Below are 19,405 nucleotides of genomic sequence, written 5' to 3'. Positions count from 1 at the left end.
ATTCGATCATATATCAAAATGGATACCATCTAAAAAATTCGAGCTTCACGCGCTTTTATTATTCGAATTAATCGACTGAATCGTGTAAGTCCATATAATTAGATCATCATTGTCACGGTCACGCGCGTTATTTCCTATTATGTTTGTAACTTGTTATGCTACTTTCTGCGTTGGGGCATGCGAATGTAAAGTATGCAAAATCTACAAAGGCGAGCACGTGCTGAAAAAACTGCGGATAATGGTCGCGGACAGCAATGGTGCAGTTAGATGCGGATTCACGCTTTCCAACAACAGTGCGTGTATTTCCTATTATGTTTGTAACTTGTTATGCTATTTTCTGCGTTGAAACGTGCGAATGTAAATCTCGCTTGCTTGGAGCGAAAAAAAACCGCGCTCTTTAACCCCTTTTAACCCCTTTTATCCTCTTTTCCCAAATCCTCCTTCAAGAAAAGGACATTTCATCTTTTCTACAAAGTGTACTTGGAAAAAAAAACCAGATTGAATCAAATCGATTATTGAAATAAGTTTCAAAGCTGCGTGAAATGACGGAAGAAACATCTATAAAGATACATATATCCATTAACTGTTTCCATTACCATTAATTAAAATTAATTGAGATTTGATTGAACCCCCGTTTAGTTAACTCGAATTAAAATGGTTACGGGAATGGTTTAGCATGAATTACTCTAATATGCATGCAGATGCAATATCCCTCCGAAAGGTGAAATGTCAAACGCACTGAGCGACGATGACCAGAATAAGGAAACGCTTATTGCAAAGCACCAGTTCCGTTTCTCCGTCTGCAAAAATCCGTTCCTATCGAGCAGCGACGGGAATAATAACGTGCGATGCTTCAAATTTACGTCATCCGATGTAGGCTACGATAAGTACAGGTGTATAAACACATTTCGCTGGTCGTTTCCAGTACGTTTGTAAATTACGATCATCCGGCGTGATGATTGCGGGCGCGAATTACGTCGCCATATAAGTAATTTCCTATTTTCCGTAGAGACAAAAATCTCTGACATGCGCGCGACGTTGTTCGTGAATCGTTTGCGTATTTAACTAATATGCCCAGCCAGCCCAGCTATAAACCGTTAATAAAGTAAAGAAGCTGTCTATGCGTCACGATTTACTGTGCGTTGCATCTCGTATATAAACCATCGCAGCATCTATTACTTTTCAATACTAAGATGCGTAATATCTGCTACATACATATTTCTATCGTGCAAGATATAAAACGTTTTCGCCATATCTTTGAGTGCTTAATGATTTTCGATATGTTTATAAAATATTTATAAAATAACATATTAAAAAAATAATATAATTCTATAATATATTACATAATTTTCTGTATGAACGTCCGCGCGCAGGTCTTTCCTCTTTCTTTCGTACAAGGATTCTTTGGCTTAGAGACGGTAGATATTTAAGGCAGCGAAACGTAGCAAACTGAATGAAATGATCGCACATGCAAGTTGTGGCTAGATAAGACCGTGGCATGCCCACGTGCTTGCCGATAAATTAATATCGTCACGAAATCGTCGATAATCGAGCTTGTGGCGCATGCCCATCTTCCTCTCAAAGAAGTCTTTTCTCGTCGAATGACGATAAGGATTCGCACGGACTTAGAATGTTGCCAAGATTTTATTACCGTCTGGAAACGACCTATCGGGATTTCGTTAAGATGTGGCATGATCATGTGTAAGCAATTTGAGGAAGTTTCGGGCGATACGAAATGTTGACATTTATTATTTTGTTTGACGGAATCAACAGTTTTGTCATCAAACTGTGTGACAATGCATTTTTTTTTTCGCGCAAAACAATGCTTCTGTATTTGGAAAATTTTGTGTGGCTTATTACAATGTTTTGATAATGATATGCACTAAAAACAGTCGATCAACTCATATGCATTGTCGTATCGCGAATGAATGTTATAACCTAACGTGAGCGTTAATGCGATCTTAATCTTTGGAATTACAATGGCAAGTGGATTCTGCCTCGCTCGCCTTCATCAATAAATCAAATTTTTATATTTTGCCTCTAACCAAAACGAAATCTAGAATTTGAATAAAGCTCGAGACAAGTGAAATTAATTTATAATATATAATAATAAACATTACCAAGTTTGCATATTTAAAATAGAAGAGGAAAGGGAGGAAATTAGTTTATAATTTCCTCTATTAGCGATTTTAATTTTAATTTTGGTTCTTATTATAAAATAATTTTAATTAACAAAATTATTTACGGTTCAAAGAATAATCAGTGATAATAATTTTATAATTTAATCGATTAAATATTTCTTACAAAATAAAATGCTTGTTTTTAAAACGAAAGGGAAAATAAATGATAAAATGAATCGCTTAATAATGCATAAGAATGTTTATTTATTACGCTGTCACGGCTTATCAAAATTTTAATTTGCGACCAGCTTCCTTCAACCTGCAGTTGCAAGACCAGAGCCACGACGCTTTTTTTTTCTATTTAGCCTGTCAGCCTGCCACTGACGTCAGGTAACCCTAGACCCCGGGGCACATGCGGCTCGCGAGCGCACAGAGTCGTGCCTCTCTCATTGTTCGTTACAATTACGAGTGACGTCACGGGTGCAAACAATGTCATTCCGCTTCGCACGCCTTCGCATTCTGCCCATCCCTCTCTTTCTTCACTGGGCGCAATCCCCCGCTCCGTCCTCCCCGCTATTTCTATCATCTGCGCGTTCGCGATGCACGCGAATCTACGCGCCTACGTGACTCTTCTTAGATTCGCGCTCCCGTTCCCGATATAGGACATTTGCAATTTTACAGTTTTTTTTCACAACTTTATGCTTTATGCAAGCTGCGGATGTCTACGGTAAAAATTATATCCTTTTTACAAAGCATAATTTTTTAAACTGTGCGCAGATCCTAATCCTAAATTACGATTTTTCCAAATTTATTCTCAAGAAATATCTTGAGAAAATAATTGACGCGTGTTCCAATCTTCCAATTAGGTTTAAAAATAGCTTGTTTTCACAAAGACGTTATTATTAAATTTTTAATATTGTTACTCGTTGCAACACATCCAATAAAATCAATAATCAATAACGAGTTAATAAAAGTTATCAAAGATTAAACTTTTATCTAAAGATAAATAAAAAGACATTGTTTACTTCGTGGAACTTTCACTAAATGCTTTTCTCGATAGAGCTGCTGAACTTTTGCACCAATCTAATGCATATATAATGCATCTTGCGTTATGTTTTAGTCATAAGTTGTATAATGAAATATGATTAGCCATGCTACCCTATTCGTAAAACTTTGTTACGACAACGAATATGAAAAAGCGAACTACATAATACTATAAATTTAGACGTCACCAATACTTTACAATGTTGTAAGATAGAGCTGGCAAATCTACTCTCACATTTTTCCGAATATTATAAAAATAATTATAGTAAGCTGGTGAATTTTCAGTTTTATCACTGCGCCGCAAGAAATCAAAATAAATAAATAAATTTTCTACAATGTCTCTCAATGTCAATGACATACAATTAAGCATCAACTTTTAAAATCAATTTTAATAGACGCCTATATATACTTTTGCACCTGGCAAAATTAAGGATGTAGTCATCTCTATTCCAACGATAGTATAATAGCTGCGCCTGATAAGAGAAATGATGGCGGATGACGTACCTCACTATGACGTGGATTCTCTGACGCGGTCAACTAATCGGACATGTAAAATGCAGGTACCAACTGATCGGACGTGTCACAAAATGCGGATAAAACTCAATTAATTAGACACGTCGCAAATGCAGATGTTCGTATCACTGGAAAAACTCTAAGAAATTTTCTCTAACATTCCTTGACGAAGATAGTATATATATACTGTTATTTTATAAAACGCATAACAATTTCGTACAATTTATTTGACGAAAACATGACTGGATATCGCTGTCAATCTTTACGCCAATAAATCCAATTTAAGCACGAGATATCCCTATAACACAATATCTCATTTTATACCATTCATTTTGATTTTCAAAAGATAATAATTTAATAAATCAACTATGTAACTATGCATTTTTAGCATTACTGATCAGCGATTCATATTAGATTATTTTATTATAGACTCCAAATTCTAAAGTAATCAATTTCAACAGGACAATTTATCTTCATCATAATTAGAGTTAAATATTTAATTAAGTCCACATTAAAATAAGGGTTTTAATTTCCAATTTTTGTCAAGTCAGATTCTGCGAAGAGACACCCGCAAACTCCCTTGTGCTTCTTCAATCTTATCAACGAACGATCCCCCTGTTCGATCTTACCGATGCCGATCTCACGTCCAGCGGACTCCTATACCGCGAGGAATCGAAGAAAGCCCGATGAGGCGCGCGCGTCCGGCCGCCGCTTCCTCTGCACCGCGCTGATTGAAATGCGACAGCGCGTAGATGGGGGCTGATGACGAGGACGATGACGACGCTCTCTCACTTGGGTGGACCACCTCGGGTGGACCATCAGCCTCGGACTCCACCGCCTTCGGCCTTCCTTCGCGAACCCGGCACGTACACAAGAGCGCCCAAGGCGTCACTGTATAAGCCCCCGATCAGCGCCTCGTTCGCAAGCACGCAAGCACGCACATATGTACGTACGCGGTTCACGCCAGCGTATAGAGACACAAACGTACGCACGCACGCACGCACGCACGCACCCACGCACGCACACGTAGGCTCACTTAACGCGGCACTCGGAAGTTCGGTGGAAGCCACGAACACTCTTCAGCGAATCAATCGAATCACTGCACCGCCCGGCATCCGGTCACCTCCGTTCCGCCACGACGACGTGTACGCGCGTATATTACGCGCGGTTCGCGCTGCGAAATAACGAAATGACGGAAGACGACGTTCGTCTTGGACCGCCACCGCGAGTCGTCATCCCTCGCGCGCCGTCACCGCCGATCGGGAAGCCGAGAGACAAGGCTTCGAGGAGACGTACCCCGAAATACGGAGAGCAGATCAAGAAAGACTCCCCGAAAGAGAGAGAGAGAGACTCCCTTCTTCGTTGGGCTCGCACCCCTTCGATTCTTTTACCCCTCTATCACTGATTTTTATTTCTTCTTCTTTTGTTACCCGTTTTGTTCTTCGTCTTCTTCCTAACGGTCTCTTCGTCGACTCCAGTTCCCTTCGAACCAGTTCCCTCTTTCTGCTTTCTTTTTTGCTTTCTCTATATCTCGTCCACCCTTCTCCCTCGACTTGTCCCTCTTTTGTTTTTTATCACGCTCTGGTCGGTCTCCCTGTGGTAAGGAGTGCACAACTACCTAGTGGCAGAAGGAGCAAGTAGCCTCCATCGCGAACTGGAACTGAGGCTACCATGTAGATGCAAGGGGTCCGCGCGCGGTTATACCGTCCTCGTATCTATCATTTCGAGGCTCCCCTCGAGGCTCCCCCCTCTGCCCGTCCCGCGAATCCGATCGTTCGATCTCCCTCGATCGATCGTACGAGCCTCTCGAGCCCTCTCGTTCTCTCTCTCTCTCTTGCGCGCGCGAGAGCCGATCTCCTCCCTCTTCCCGATCTCTCTTCCACTTCCCAACAACGATCCTCCGAGACCGCGCGTCCCCCTGGCTCCCGCCCGTCCTAACCCGAGGTGGCCCTCTCGGTAACGTGACACACACAGGCGGCTATCTCGACTATTAATATATAAAATGGGGTTCCTCGACACTCGCCGCCCGGTAATTGTGCCCGCGCGGTCAGCACACAGCGCGGTGCTCTCTCGCCGATTTAGATTTCCACACCGGCCTAAACCCTTTCTCGCGGTCGACGCGGTCTCTCTCCCTCTCTGTATCTTTATTTCTCTATCTATCTTACTGATTTCCTGATCGTCCAGTCCCGCGAAACGACGGAGCCCGCTTGAAGTTATATAGTTTCACGAAGAAATCTGGCAGTGATGCACTGTTCACAATTTTTATAAAACGAGAGAAAAGTTTAGGAAAGACTACTAAAGCATCAATGGAACAATTTATTATTTGAATTTATTTACTTGTCGTTTATTTACTTCAAGTTAATAATATTGTAAGATAATTTGCAAATAAATTTTATATCTTATCGGAATAAGCAAAGTGCACTTCTTTTCTCTTTCCTTGGTATCGTTTACTTATGTGATAGAGAAAGATTTCATTGATTCCCGGATACGTTTTGCCCGAAAAACGTTTATCAATAATAATGCTGCGAGAGCGCCGAGGGTTCAATCACGGTCGAACGGGATCGGAAGGAACACCCTGTCGTTCCATTTGAATAAGAGCACTCGGTATCGGGGTAAGATAGTCGTCCAAGTATCACATCCGCATGCTCAAATCAGGGCTATAGCGGATGCTATTGAGGCAGGTCCGCGGAGCACAGGATATTATCACACTAAATCTCGCATTTGTACGTTTAACCACGCCATCGAAGTGGGAAGGCATAGAGAACGGAATATAAAATATATTATACGTACGAGAGATAGGACGTTTTAACGTTTTAACATTAGTAAATTTGATATACACATACTTTGATTACAACTTGTATTATCTGATTTAAAGACCAAATTAATTTCCTTTTTAATTCGCAAATTCTTCAGAAGATTGCAAAATTTGTAGTAGTGTGTTGAATGATAAATAAAATATTGGACACACTTTGAGATTTTATTTCATTAATTAGATCCCAGTGAGTAATATGTTATCGAAAAGAGCTCACATCTAGAAAGCTGACATCTTACAACGCCATCTGGAAGATAACATAATGATGTCATATTGTTGGCTAATGCATCGATTTTAGAGAAGATAAGGACATCATATAAATGATATCTTCAAGAACTCTTGAATTTGATAAAAAAAAGTTCTCTCAGCTGATCGATCACTCATCCAAGGTATAGTATCGTGCCCACGTTACTTGACATTGATAATTGAATGGACTAGTCGTACGTGGCGAGCCTCTGACTCTGACGCTTCCTTCTTACCTGTAAGTACTTGTCTATAACACATCTTTAAAGTATTTAAAAATCTTGTAATGATATATTAACTGGAAAATATTAAAAACAACGCAGCAACAAATTTATTATACAATAAATATTAATAATATTAATTAATATTAACTAACTACAATTAATATTAATTAATATTAATTAATGTAATATGTTAATAATGAGAACGCCTAAAGGCGCTGCCCGGACACGAGGTAAATATTTTATTTAATGAATGTAATCAAAGTTGACTTTTTTCGTGTGCATACTTGCAAGCCTCTGCGAGAAAATATTAAATAAACGATATTTATCAAAATGACTATAAAATCGTCAACTACAATGTAGACAGAGATGTTCTGTGAATTTTTTTCAAATTTTTTAAAATACTTTAGTAAGGAAAAATAGCGTCAAACGTGATAGACTCACAGTTGCGCTAAGAAGGTAACGAAAAAACGTATGCAGGGTATACGAAGGGTTAAAAACGATTAGAAATCAAATTTAAAAAGACATAAACCTAAAGTCAATGTCTCTGCAAGCTTCTGTGCTATATCACACAATAATACTGGCTCTTACAAAATATAGCACAGATTACAGAATAACTACGGAGGTTGTAATCTTGTAAAAGATCCTGCTGCTAAAATTAAACTGCAAATGCGTGTTATATTAACATTATTACTTTGAGAAAACGTTATGATCTCTTTTTCGTGATATCTTTTACATTTCTTTTACAGGATATTATAGCGACTTCATTTATACTAGATATATCTACAAGCAGATAACAGATAACATAAAGAGCTTTCTTGAGAGAATCTTTTAGAAAGAGAGTCTCTCTCTCTCTCTCTCTCTCTCTTTCTCTCTCTCTCTCTCTTTTAGAAAGATAACTTAAAGGAACTCTTCCTCTCAACAAAACACTGGGATTGATATCTTCTTTACCTCTTTCATTCGTATTGAGTCTCGTTTTTGATATATTAAATTTTGTGTTATTAGAAGATAACTATTATAGTATATGCAAAAATAATTAAGCTGTAAGAAGGTATATATTTAAATAAAAAATAATTAATAGATTAACCAATATAAAAATTAAGTTAATTACATTTATCTAATATCAAGCTATAATATCGATCTCAAATAACTTTCATAATTACTTTCATTGATAAAATTGTTTAAAATTCCTTTAAAAATCTGTTTTAAAAATTGCGAATCTATTTTTCTTATACGATTTCTTCGTGCAACAAAGCACCATTGAAAAGTGCGCATAATTTTACGACTTTAGGCGTGAGGTACAAACATTTAAGCAAAAAAAATTTTTTTTTAATTTTCAAAAATTAAAAAATTTAAATCAACGATAAGAGAATCAAACTGATCACAGTCAAACAGATTTCGAGAATTTCGAGAGATTTTGCTCGACTATAGCTTGTCGCTTCCTTTTTCGTATTTTATTCGAACAGGGCGCAACAGTTTCGAGATGCAGACCTGGTTGCTCCGGCAACGAGCCAAACGAGGTGGAGGTGACATGGCGGCGCCCAGCGCGCACATGACACATAACTCGGAGTCGGACGCTGTGTTGTACGCAACACGAACGCGCGACTGTGCAATTCCGTGCCGGCAGCAGGGTATACAAATGAGTCGAATTTATTCGCGATGTCCGATTGCGACAGACCGAGCTGCAGTCGAGTTCCTCGCGGGGATGTATTACCGCGCGTCGTCAAACTGCGGCACGTAAGAAGATCCTTGAATTTCGGCCAGTCGATCCTCGAGCTCGGCGCCGTCGAGCGGCGGCGCCCGGCGCGGAACGGCGTCCTCGTGATCGACGAGAATGTCGCTCGCATACCGTGCACCGAGAAGGGGGATTACGTGCGCAAGTGGCTCGAGACTCACGAGAACGGCGAGCGCAATGATCCGTCCCAGTTGTCCCCCGTTCTGGGGACTGCTGCGTCGGCGACCACCACGGCCTCCCGGAGATCGCCGATACTCAGCAAAGGTAGGAAGCGACCTAGGGGAAAGATCGGTGTAAATAGAAACGCCACGGCGAGAAGGCAGCCGGGCAATGCGGACCGCCAGGAAGTCGCGGAGCACTCTGCGAACTGTACGAAGCCACGTTGCGGATGTAAGAAAAGCGCGAGGTGTGGGGAATGTACCAGCCAGGGACAGCACACCCCACCTGGTGCAGAGAAGACCGCTGACGAGTCGTCTCCTGTCCTCGGCACCACGTCGCATCGCGTTTTCAAGAAAAGGAAAAAAAAATTGCAGTATGAACCAGAGAACGGTGTTTCTCCCAGATGTTCAAAGTCACACGACAACTGTAAAATCACAGGTATAAATGTAAAATCAACGACGGAACCTGACGGTAAGCGGGACAATCTGTCTGCGGTTCAAGATAAGTTGGGGAAAAATTTGGACGCCAAAGCATTGGTCTTCTCGACCGAGGTAAGGGAAAGTCCAGAGAAATATCAGGGATGTATAGAGACATTTTCATCACCGATACAGGAGAGATTGAGTTTCGCTGACAGTTCAAGTAGTAATAAAACTGATAGAGGTAATACAAAGATAGAAACAGGTACGAGCAACGGCAGCGAGGATGAAGAATGTGATGAACTTACGAGCGTGTCCAGCAATAGCGACAAATTGAGTAACTTCATAGAGGAAACCGATACGCAGGCGGATAAAAATTTGATCCCTTCAGGACAGCCGTTCACATCCTTGCAGTTGATTAACGACGACTCGAATGAAACTTATTGCTCGGAGGCAGAAATGATGCGGGATCGAAGTACACATCTGTCCGCGATGATCTCCGAGGTGACGTCTGTGAATAAAACCACGCAGAAGACGGCCAGCAAGTCGGCGACCCAACAAACCGATGCCATTATCAGCACGATAACAACCCCGTCGAAAAAGTCTCCGGATAAGAGTATGCACGCGCGTCTCTTGGACTCCGGGAAGAAACGCCGCAAGCCCAAAAAGTAGGTATCCAGGTATCGATAATGTATAGTCTCACGAACGTGATTTCTAACATTTGCATTTTTGTTCCAGAGGAAGCATGGTCGCGAGACTGCAGTCACTGATCAACGCGCAGGTATCCGACATTCGTATATGGCGTCATCGAATGAACAAGGAACTCGACGCTACGTCAGCGCGGTACATCAGCGTACTCGTGCGCGATTCTACAAAGCAGTTCGGCAACCAGTTTCTGGAAGGCGTCTTGATCGAGGATCGCTACAATCTCCTGCAGACCGACACAGAGGTCGAACAGCCGGAAGAAGAGGATAATGCGACTCAAGTCCGACCGAAGAGAGCCTTGTACGGGAATATAACGATAATGCTAGTCTGTGATATAATTGGTAGATTGAAAATGATATCGCGAGTTGTGATAAACGTTTATCCACCATGGAACATCTTGGACAAGGACGATCTTACCTTAGAAGTGATGTACATAGGTATAAGTGACAATCGCGAAATACCCGATGTTGAGAACGCTGGGAAATCGCGTGAGCGCAAAAAACGAATTCTCAAAGAGTTCAACTGTCCCTGTATAGAAGAACAGAGAGAATTGCCGTTCTGCGCGATGAAGTCTGGCAGTGATAAACCCGACGTGATGCGACAAATATTTAATTTCTAATTTATTTGCTTTTTATATATTTAAAATAATATATGTTGCAGAGTTTTCTAGTATTTTCACAGATTGCACCTTACAACAAGAGCATTTTCTGTGTTACGTTTCCTCAGGTGTTGCGCCCTATTCGAATAAAATACGAAAAAGGAAGCGACAAGCTATAGTCGAGCAATCTCTCGAAATTCTCGAAAACTGTTTGACTGTGATCAGTTTGATTCTCTCTTATCGTTAATTTAAATTTTTTAATTTTTGAAAATTAAATTTAAAAAAAAATTCTTTTTGCTTAAATGTTGGTTACAATTTTAAGTAGAGACATATAATTGTGATAATTTTGTTGTAGGGAATCACTGCCAGTGATACGACATAAAAGTACAATTGTGCAATTTGAATCTACAGCCTTAACTATTTTTGAATCAAATGTGTACGTCACACGTCGTGCGATATTTTTTTTATAATAAAATTAGACTGATAAGAAATCGTTTAATATTTGTAATATATCGCTGTTATATTTAATAAATTAAATATATTTTTTAAGCGGTTATTTGTTTTAAGATATCCGTATTGTATTAGTCATGAAATATAGCAATATATTCGCAAAATAGAATTACGTATTTAAAAATAAATTGTAAAATGCATAGAATATATGGATTTTTTTGAAACTGTAAATTAATTTGCAATAGATAAAGTCGATCACTGCTATCTCACATCACTATCTTACATTCTGCTGTTACACACTCGCAGCAGGTCAAGTAGGTGGCTCTGTATTCCGTGATTCGTCAGTGTTGTGCAGCAATAAGCTGTCAATCGCTTTGATCTTATTGTTTTTGCCGTCTTTATACAATCCATAATAATCATTATTGTACGTAGACGTGAAATTAACGAAACCCGCGGCACAAAGGTACGTAATAAAGTCTACATTCTTCGAAACTGTTTCACGTTGTCGCGTCGAACTGCTCGACGTTAGATATTTCATCGAGTTACCGCAATCTGGATTAAAGAAGTTCGAAATCGAACCATGAATCTCGTAAATTAACGCGACATTTGCTTTTGCAAAGTGGCTGAAACCTCTATGAACAATAGGCGTCGTCGCTCTCTCTTATTGCGTGTACCTAACCTCAAAATAACCTTTAGTATCATTGAAATATCGGTTTTTCTTTACAGTTTTAGAACGATGTCGATTACTCAGGACCGTCCCGAATTATACGAAGAAGTTAAGCTCTATAAAAATGCCCGGGAGAGAGAGAAGCACGACAATCAGGCGGATCTGTACGCCGTGGTAAACACATTGCAGCATTTGGAAAAGGCTTACATCAGAGACTGCGTCACGCCAAAGGAATATACAGCGGCGTGCAGCAAACTGTTAGTGCAATATAGAGCTGCGTTTAAACAGGTGAGTAACCAATGCGTAAAACAAGAATTAATGTGTCTCTTTTGCACATGATATGCTATTATTATGGCTACGGTCAACGTGACGCTACAAATGCTTCGAAGCATTCCTCTTCTCTTTTCTTTCAATGAAGAAAGAAAGAAAAGAAGAACGCTCCAAAGCATTTGTAGCGTCACGTTGACCGTAGCCTAATCTATCGAGTATATATTTAATGAAGAATAATATATAAACTCAAGTATATCTAATGAGGAAGGATATGTAAACTCTCCATTTTCTTGCTGTAGGTACAAAGCGATCAATTTCCAACAATCGACTCCTTCACCAGAGCGTTCCGCTTAGATTGTCCCGCTGCCCTCGAGAGAATCAAGGAGGACAGGCCAATCACGATAAAAGACGACAAAGGCAACACTTCCAAGTGCATCGCCGACATTGTTTCACTGTTTATCACACTCATGGACAAGTTACGACTGGAGATCAAAGCCATGGATCAACTGCACCCTGATCTAAGGGATCTCATGGACACCATGAATCGCCTCAGTATACTACCCAGTGATTTTGACGGTAAAGAGAAAGTTGCGGAATGGTTACAGACCCTCGACAATATGTCTGCCTCGGACGAATTATCGGACACTCAAGTCAGACAATTGATATTCGATTTAGAGACATCCTACAATGCTTTTAATAAAGTACTTCATAACTCCTAATTCTTTTTATTTTCTGCCGGATCGAGTTAATCTGATATAATCTATGATATGAGCCTTGATGTATATATCATTATATAATGCTGCTTGAACAGAATTATTATTAATGTAAAAATATAAAATTATTATTTGTACATATTGTTACTGCTAATTAATTTTACCGCAAGATGTCGATTGAAGAATTCTTTGAAGCTTCTTCTATTATAGATAGAATTGAATTAGTTTATTCAATTGCGACGTTTGTAGTAATTTCAATTATACTTTTATTTTGGTAAGCGACAATTTGCCACATCACGTCACTTTGCATTGTTCCTTGAATCACGTGTGAGACTCGCAGTATTTAAGATGAATACATTTTATTGGTAAATGAAACTATTATAGCGAATTCGGTTGGACGCACTAGTGCGCACTCATTGCGCATTGGTGCACATTAAAGCCGTCGTACACAAAGTAACGTGTGTGTAAAGCGTGTTTAATATAAACGTGTTAAATCACGAAATCCTCAATATTCTTTATTGTGCTATTTGATAAAATATGTATTGGGCATTTTATCAGTCGAGATATTTGCATTTTGGTTTAAAGATTAAATCAGTGTACAACGGCTTTAATATGCACCAGCGCGCACTAGTGCGTCCAAACGAATTCGCTATTACTACTGTTAGATATACGTATATGTATACATAGGAATATATATATATACACAGATATGTATAGGTGCGCAAAACAAACTATTTTATATGCGATTCTTTGTAAACGCCGACAACTGAATTACTGCTGCTTGTATATTATCGATTAAGCCAATAAAAACGCGTGCAGTTTTAATAGCTGGAAGTGTCTGATACAATACTTGCAAGCATACACGTAGTCTGTCAAGCGACTGTCTATTAAATTCGCTCTATTTAATCGGGGAATGTTAATTGTCCTTTGTGCGCCGAGAGATTCGCGAAACTTTCCAACAGGCCCGCGACAACAGGCGCCGCTTTATCAGCGCGCGCCAAGGCGCGCCTCGGCTCTCTCTAAAGCGGGCGCGTTTAACGCCGCAACAATGACGCGCCGCGCCGCCCGCCGCCGTTCAAAGCCGATATTTCGCCGGTTCTGTTTGCGGGCGGGATGGTAATGCGCGGGTTAATTCGCGCCGCGTCCCTTTGATGTGCCAAGAGCAGACTTTTCCCCGAGTCGGAGTATTTACGCGGACACACCCGGTATGCAAATGAAGAGAGGGTGGTCCTTCGGCGCACGCTGCCACGTCGGGGTACAATAACGGCTCAACTATTGACTAAACTAAACTAAACTAAATTAAACTGAGCTAAACTAACAGCCCAGGTTGTATCTGCCAGCCGTGCCAGTACTGCCAGTTCGTCGCATTCGATGTCCGTGTGCGCATGGTGCGCATCCTTCCCCCGCCGCGCCGTTCGTCGCCCACGTATACTCGCGCTTGTTTGCGAGAGGGAAATTTACATGCGATAGGAATGCTATTATTCGCAAGTCAAGAGCCAGGGAGTTTCGACATCCGCGAAGATGCGCGTCTTAAAATTAGTTTCGTCGTTGTGCGGTCGTCCGGTAATATGAGAAGACAGCAAGACTGATATATTTTATTAAAATTATTTTCGTCAATATTTAAAACTTTGAAGATCGAAGTTTCGAAGAATCAAAATTATATAATTATTAATTTGAAATAGGTACCGTATAATAGGTATACATTTATAAAATTATATAACAAAATCCGAATAAAATTCCCAATGTTGCAATTATGTCGATCATGTTGTAAATGTATTTTTTTTTATTTTCGACATTATTCGCGAAAATTACAAGGACAGAGCGTGGAATTATGTACACGCGCGTATACTTTATCTAAATTGACTCGGCACTCAGTCGAGGCTCCGGCAGACCTTCGTTCGGAATAAAAATCGAGTCGTATCTCTAAATATGTCACTTTAGATCCACTCTAAATCCGTTTTCGGCCCGGGCTCGATTACGTCTTATCAGTGCCAGGAACTGTTATAGCTTCTCGGGGTCATCTTCCGGGAAGGTATACGTCCTGAGGACGATGAGATTTTCATCCAACTTTCAAATAAGGATGATCCTCTCAAGGCAATCCTGGAGTTATTTTAGCGAGCTCGTACATTGCCAAGCCACTCTTACGCGGGGATATAGCCTCCGTATACATCTCGACGATGAAACATATATACGTATATAGGTATATACACACTCATATGCCGAAAAAACACGCACGTGCACACACTCGCGCGCCGGCTTATCCGTCAATCTGTTCGTTTACCTGACGGTGTTATTTCAATATAAATCACTCCGGTCCCGCTACATCGAATATGCTTGCCTTTGACAGGGTGATTTTACCCCTCTTTCACTTTTGCCTTCGTATATAAAAATTCAGATTTCGCGGAGCGATTCGGCAGCCGTGCCATGGAAAATCAAAGACTTTGATGTATGTACGGGTCTCCTTCGGCGCGTTGCAACGCCGCGTCTAGATCCGCATGCACGGCCGCGAGAATGGATTTATCACCGTCGTGTTGTCCATTATTGCGGCCGTGCCGAAAAAAAGCCGCGCGAGTATGACGAAGCCGGCTTTCGCATATATCGCCGCCGGTTTCTCCCCGGCGCGGCGAAAGAAATCGATCGTTTGCATTTATATTAAAACTGTTTTTACGCAATTGCTGGTTACGCAATCAAGTAACTGTTATGCAGAGTTATCCGCAAGTTAACATTCATTCGTTATCGCGGAATGCAGCTACATCTCGTATCCCGAAACGCCGAAAGTATACAAAAGCAGACCGCGAGTCACGCGATGCTAATTCCGAGTGAAACAGATTTAAAGTCATTATGCTTTAACAAATCGGTGCGACCAACACGCAGTAACGGTAACGGTGATGGCAGAAAACTTTTTCTCGCGCGTTCTTTCTGGTTTCTTTGAATTATGGAAAGTAAGACGTCTAAGCAACTCTTTGAGTTGGCTTAAAGATGTATGTCGCTATAGTTATATATGTAGTATAATTTTGTTTTCTTGATTAAACAGTGTAGAGCTAATCTCAGAAATTATTCATAAACAACATGGTATCATTGGGACAGAAAAAGCGTAAAAATCGCAATTTTGTCCCATTTTTGTACTTGATATTGTTTAAATAAATCATTAAAAAATTGAAAAAAAATATATAAACAGAAAATCTTAAAAAACCGTAATTGCAATTCTCGATGTCATAGAAGTGTACCATAAAAATTTCATTCATTTTTACCGTACATGAGCAGAGATACATATTATGATATTTACACATGGGAAGTATATCTATATATGTACAATTTCTTTAACTTTTAAAGCAAATATCTCAGAAACGGGTCGGAAAATCGATCGCAAATTTAACACAGGTTTTTGGGATATATAAGTGCACAATCTCTGTAAATTTCAGCTTTATCCCTTTATTTTGACATAAGCGACATACATCTTTAAATCCTTCTGAAATTGGACTTGGTTCACCCGCATTTTTAGCGCCTCAGTTGTTGAACTTATCCCACAGCAGCATGAATACGATTCTGAAGTGCGGAATAAATATGACGCGATCTCGCGTGTAACGACACGAAAGTACTCGGGACAAGTAAATCTTCAAGGGAGCAAGAATACACTTTCGCGCTTTTCGAATGACGGGATTGGGCGGAGAAAGGGCCACGGGATTATCTGCAGGCGTCAGCATTATCTGGTAGAAAGCAGCACGTCAGCTTTCTGTTGAACGACAATGATCTTGACAAAAGAACGTACCGAGGAAAGCTTTTAGCTTATATGCACTATGCACTCGCTATAACTCCAAACGGACTCGTAATGCCGCTCGAGTTACACGTTTTGAGCGATACAAATAACAATGAGTAATATTTGTTCAGACATTACTTCAAAAAATTGCCCCTTCGTGGTTTCATGTGATTACGCATTCTCTTTCTTTAAATTTTATAAAGGATATATCCATTTCTATTTGCTGTGAGATTTTAATGTAAAAAAATGTCCGTGTAATCTTTAAAATGGAGAATACAAGTAGAACTGAATAAAGAATTAATATATCTCATGCTGTTCGCGCTTTAAAAAAAGCTTGGTCCTCGAAAAAAAACCCTTTATCCTCAATCGTAACGTTTCGGGCTCTTGACGTCTTTACCAAGGAAAGGTCGGCTCCATATTTTTACTTAGAAAATCCGCAAGTAAAAAGTGACTCCCTTTGTGAATCTCTTTCTCTCTCTCTCTCTCCCTTTCTTTCTCTTTCTCATTTTCTTTGGCGGGATACCACGTGTATATGCACTAATATATGGGCACCGGCTGAACGGTAGATACGCGCACGCAGCGTACTCGCGTGTCTCCCTCGGCTTCGTGTCGCTTGAGAGGCATATCACACATTGAGAGGACGTGAGTCGCTTTGAAAAATCGTGCCCGATATGCCGGCGGAACGAAGAAAAAGGGACGGCACGTGAGGGCTGGAAGGTAGAGGAAGAGGTAATGCCCGGGGTTTTCTCGCGCGCGCACACCGCCTCGCCGCGCCGCTCCGCGCTGCCGATCGTCCCCCGATGGCGATGGCGATGGGTGCACCTGGGCTCTCGAATATGCGGCTGGCAACGCCTGCATGCGCGCCCGTGTATTTCCCCCGAAAATTTTACGCGGCGGCCCCCAGATAAGCGAAGATCGACGACGTAAGTGAAATTCTCGCTCTTTCCGGTACCTCGGACGGAATTTCAAAATCTTTCGACTCCGTCCAGCGACATCAAAGGGAGTCGCCTCGAAAAGGGGGGTGGGAGGAGGGAGGAGGACCTCGCGATCCCACGAAACCCTTTACGGATTTTGCACGAGACGACGCTGGTATCGATCCTCTTTTTTCTTTTTTCTTCCACCGTGCACCTGCATGGAACGCGGATACACGATTGGCTCGTTTCTCGAAAATCTTACGTCGTTCGAATATGCAGCGGATCGGAACGACGTAAATGAAATTCTCTCGCCTTTAGTCTGTGACTAAATCTCGGAATTTAGGGGAAATGAAGGAAAGGGAGGTCTAAACTTTGACTTCAAAGAAAATTGTCGAAGCGCAAATAAATGTATATACATATATGTACATGTAACAAAATAAATGTATACATAATACTATATATACAAAAATATATACATGCATTATAATGTAAATATGTATACACACACTTATTCACAATATACATAGATATCGAGTTTTCATCGCTCTCTAGGCTAATTTCACGTAATGATTCGATAATAAAGAAATAAAAAGTACTTCGGTTGCCGAGTGCAATATCCAAGCTGCCACAGATAATGATCAAAATTACAAAGCAAAAAAAGTGCATGCGTATGCGCAAGGTGTGCTTTCGCGCCATCGCAGCATCGGGGGTAACGCGACGCTTTAATGAGCCCTCGAGGGACGCATTCGCGTGCTGCAGATGCACTCTTGGAACGCCACACCCATGAAGGGCCAAGTTAACCAATACCGAGGAAAAATTGCGTACAAAGTACACGATCGTTTTGTCCGCGCGTGTCGGTCCCTTGTATACGCGTGTCTAATGAACCGTGGCAATTACCAAAATTACACCGCCTCTCGCACGCAGGCACGCTAGAGGCGAAGCGAAAGACGATATTTACCTTTCCTGGAAGATATATTCGAGACATTATTAGCCTCGCACGGAAAACCTGGACATGATATACGCATCTATACGTATACAGTGATACAAAGGAGATATTTATTATTAAGGGTGTTGTTTAAAAATATGTATAGTGCAAAACCCGATGTGCTCGATGAACAAAAATATTGTAATTTTTGGTCGCGCTAAGAAATATACACCGAGGTCACACCTGGGTGGTCACCACCCCTATAATAATTTTCAAATGTTTACCAAACGTAACTGACATAAAGCTGGCTTAAAGCCTATCTACTGCACGGATCTTTGAGAGAAGGACTCCAATTAGAGATCTTGAGTGAGGAGACACTGATTATAAAGCCTATCTTAAAACTATCAGACCTTGAATTTTTGTCGGGGTGGCCGCCATCCAATGTGGCCTCGAAGGGTCTTAAGGAAAAGATCTCGATTTACTCGGAATAAAGCGGAATATTTTTAATAATATCTAGAATTAATGCAATATTGTTTATATTTGTTTTATTAGAAGTAAAGTAATGACCATGTTCGAATAGTGAGATCAATCAATCGAATAGTGAAAAGGAAAGGTAATTATATTCTTGCAAGCTAGATGTAAAAGAGAAAGATTGGATATAACATTATTTTCCAGAAACTGTTATAACCGGCACAGAACTAGATTAATTTTTTAATTTTTATTCGTACTACGATAAATTGTACGTATGTTATTTAGACTATTTACGATCTATGGTTATGTATAGTTTGTTTATGTGAATACATTCTTACACAATTCTTCGACGACATGTTTATGTAATTACAATCTCGTATCGTATCGATTTATGTAATTACAATTTAATAATAGTTTTGTTATGTGTGTAAAATAAAATAAAATTTAAGACAATATTATGCTGATAGATATTTTATTTTATTTAACAATTAGCCCACCACCAAGTAAAGTTATACCCAAACATGATATATTTATAAGTGCACAGAAAATATCATATTTTATAGTTAAAGATTAGTGCAGTTGTTTATAGAACTGAAGCGAGAGAAGAAAAGACGCAAGAAGTAACGTTGTCTTATATATAGTTCCGAGTCAGAGTGCAAGTTAGAATAGCCT

The 19,405-nt window shown here is 40.3% G+C and overlaps 3 protein-coding genes across 4 annotated transcripts in view; 2 read left to right on the top strand and 1 right to left on the bottom strand.

Annotated features, from left to right (window-relative positions):
- The window catches only part of LOC139819975 (organic cation transporter 1), an 89,698-nt gene that overhangs the window by 16,540 nt on the left and 53,753 nt on the right, over positions 1-19,405 (bottom strand). The window contains exon 3 of one of the 2 annotated variants that reach the window (XM_071789814.1): positions 4,307-4,754. The gene's annotated coding sequence lies outside the window, so the exon portion shown is untranslated. Of the gene's footprint in view, positions 1-4,306; positions 4,755-19,405 lie in introns of those variants that run through there. The other variant, XM_071789816.1, reaches the window with a different exon arrangement.
- On the top strand, positions 8,461-11,030 carry LOC139819976 (uncharacterized). The gene is made up of 2 exons (XM_071789818.1): positions 8,461-9,931; positions 10,002-11,030. The coding sequence occupies exons 1-2, from the start codon at positions 8,613-8,615 to the stop codon at positions 10,585-10,587; spliced, it is 1,905 nt and encodes a 634-aa protein (XP_071645919.1). The 5' UTR covers positions 8,461-8,612; the 3' UTR covers positions 10,588-11,030.
- Positions 11,320-13,495, top strand: LOC139819979 (vacuolar protein sorting-associated protein 28 homolog). The gene is made up of 3 exons (XM_071789821.1): positions 11,320-11,479; positions 11,743-11,971; positions 12,253-13,495. The coding sequence occupies exons 2-3, from the start codon at positions 11,753-11,755 to the stop codon at positions 12,670-12,672; spliced, it is 639 nt and encodes a 212-aa protein (XP_071645922.1). The 5' UTR covers positions 11,320-11,479; positions 11,743-11,752; the 3' UTR covers positions 12,673-13,495.

Source organism: Temnothorax longispinosus, chromosome 10, assembly GCF_030848805.1.
Source record: "Temnothorax longispinosus isolate EJ_2023e chromosome 10, Tlon_JGU_v1, whole genome shotgun sequence".
Taxonomy (NCBI): domain Eukaryota; kingdom Metazoa; phylum Arthropoda; class Insecta; order Hymenoptera; family Formicidae; genus Temnothorax; species Temnothorax longispinosus.
Note: the sequence above shows the minus strand (reverse complement) of the source record. Positions and strands in the feature narration are given on the sequence as shown.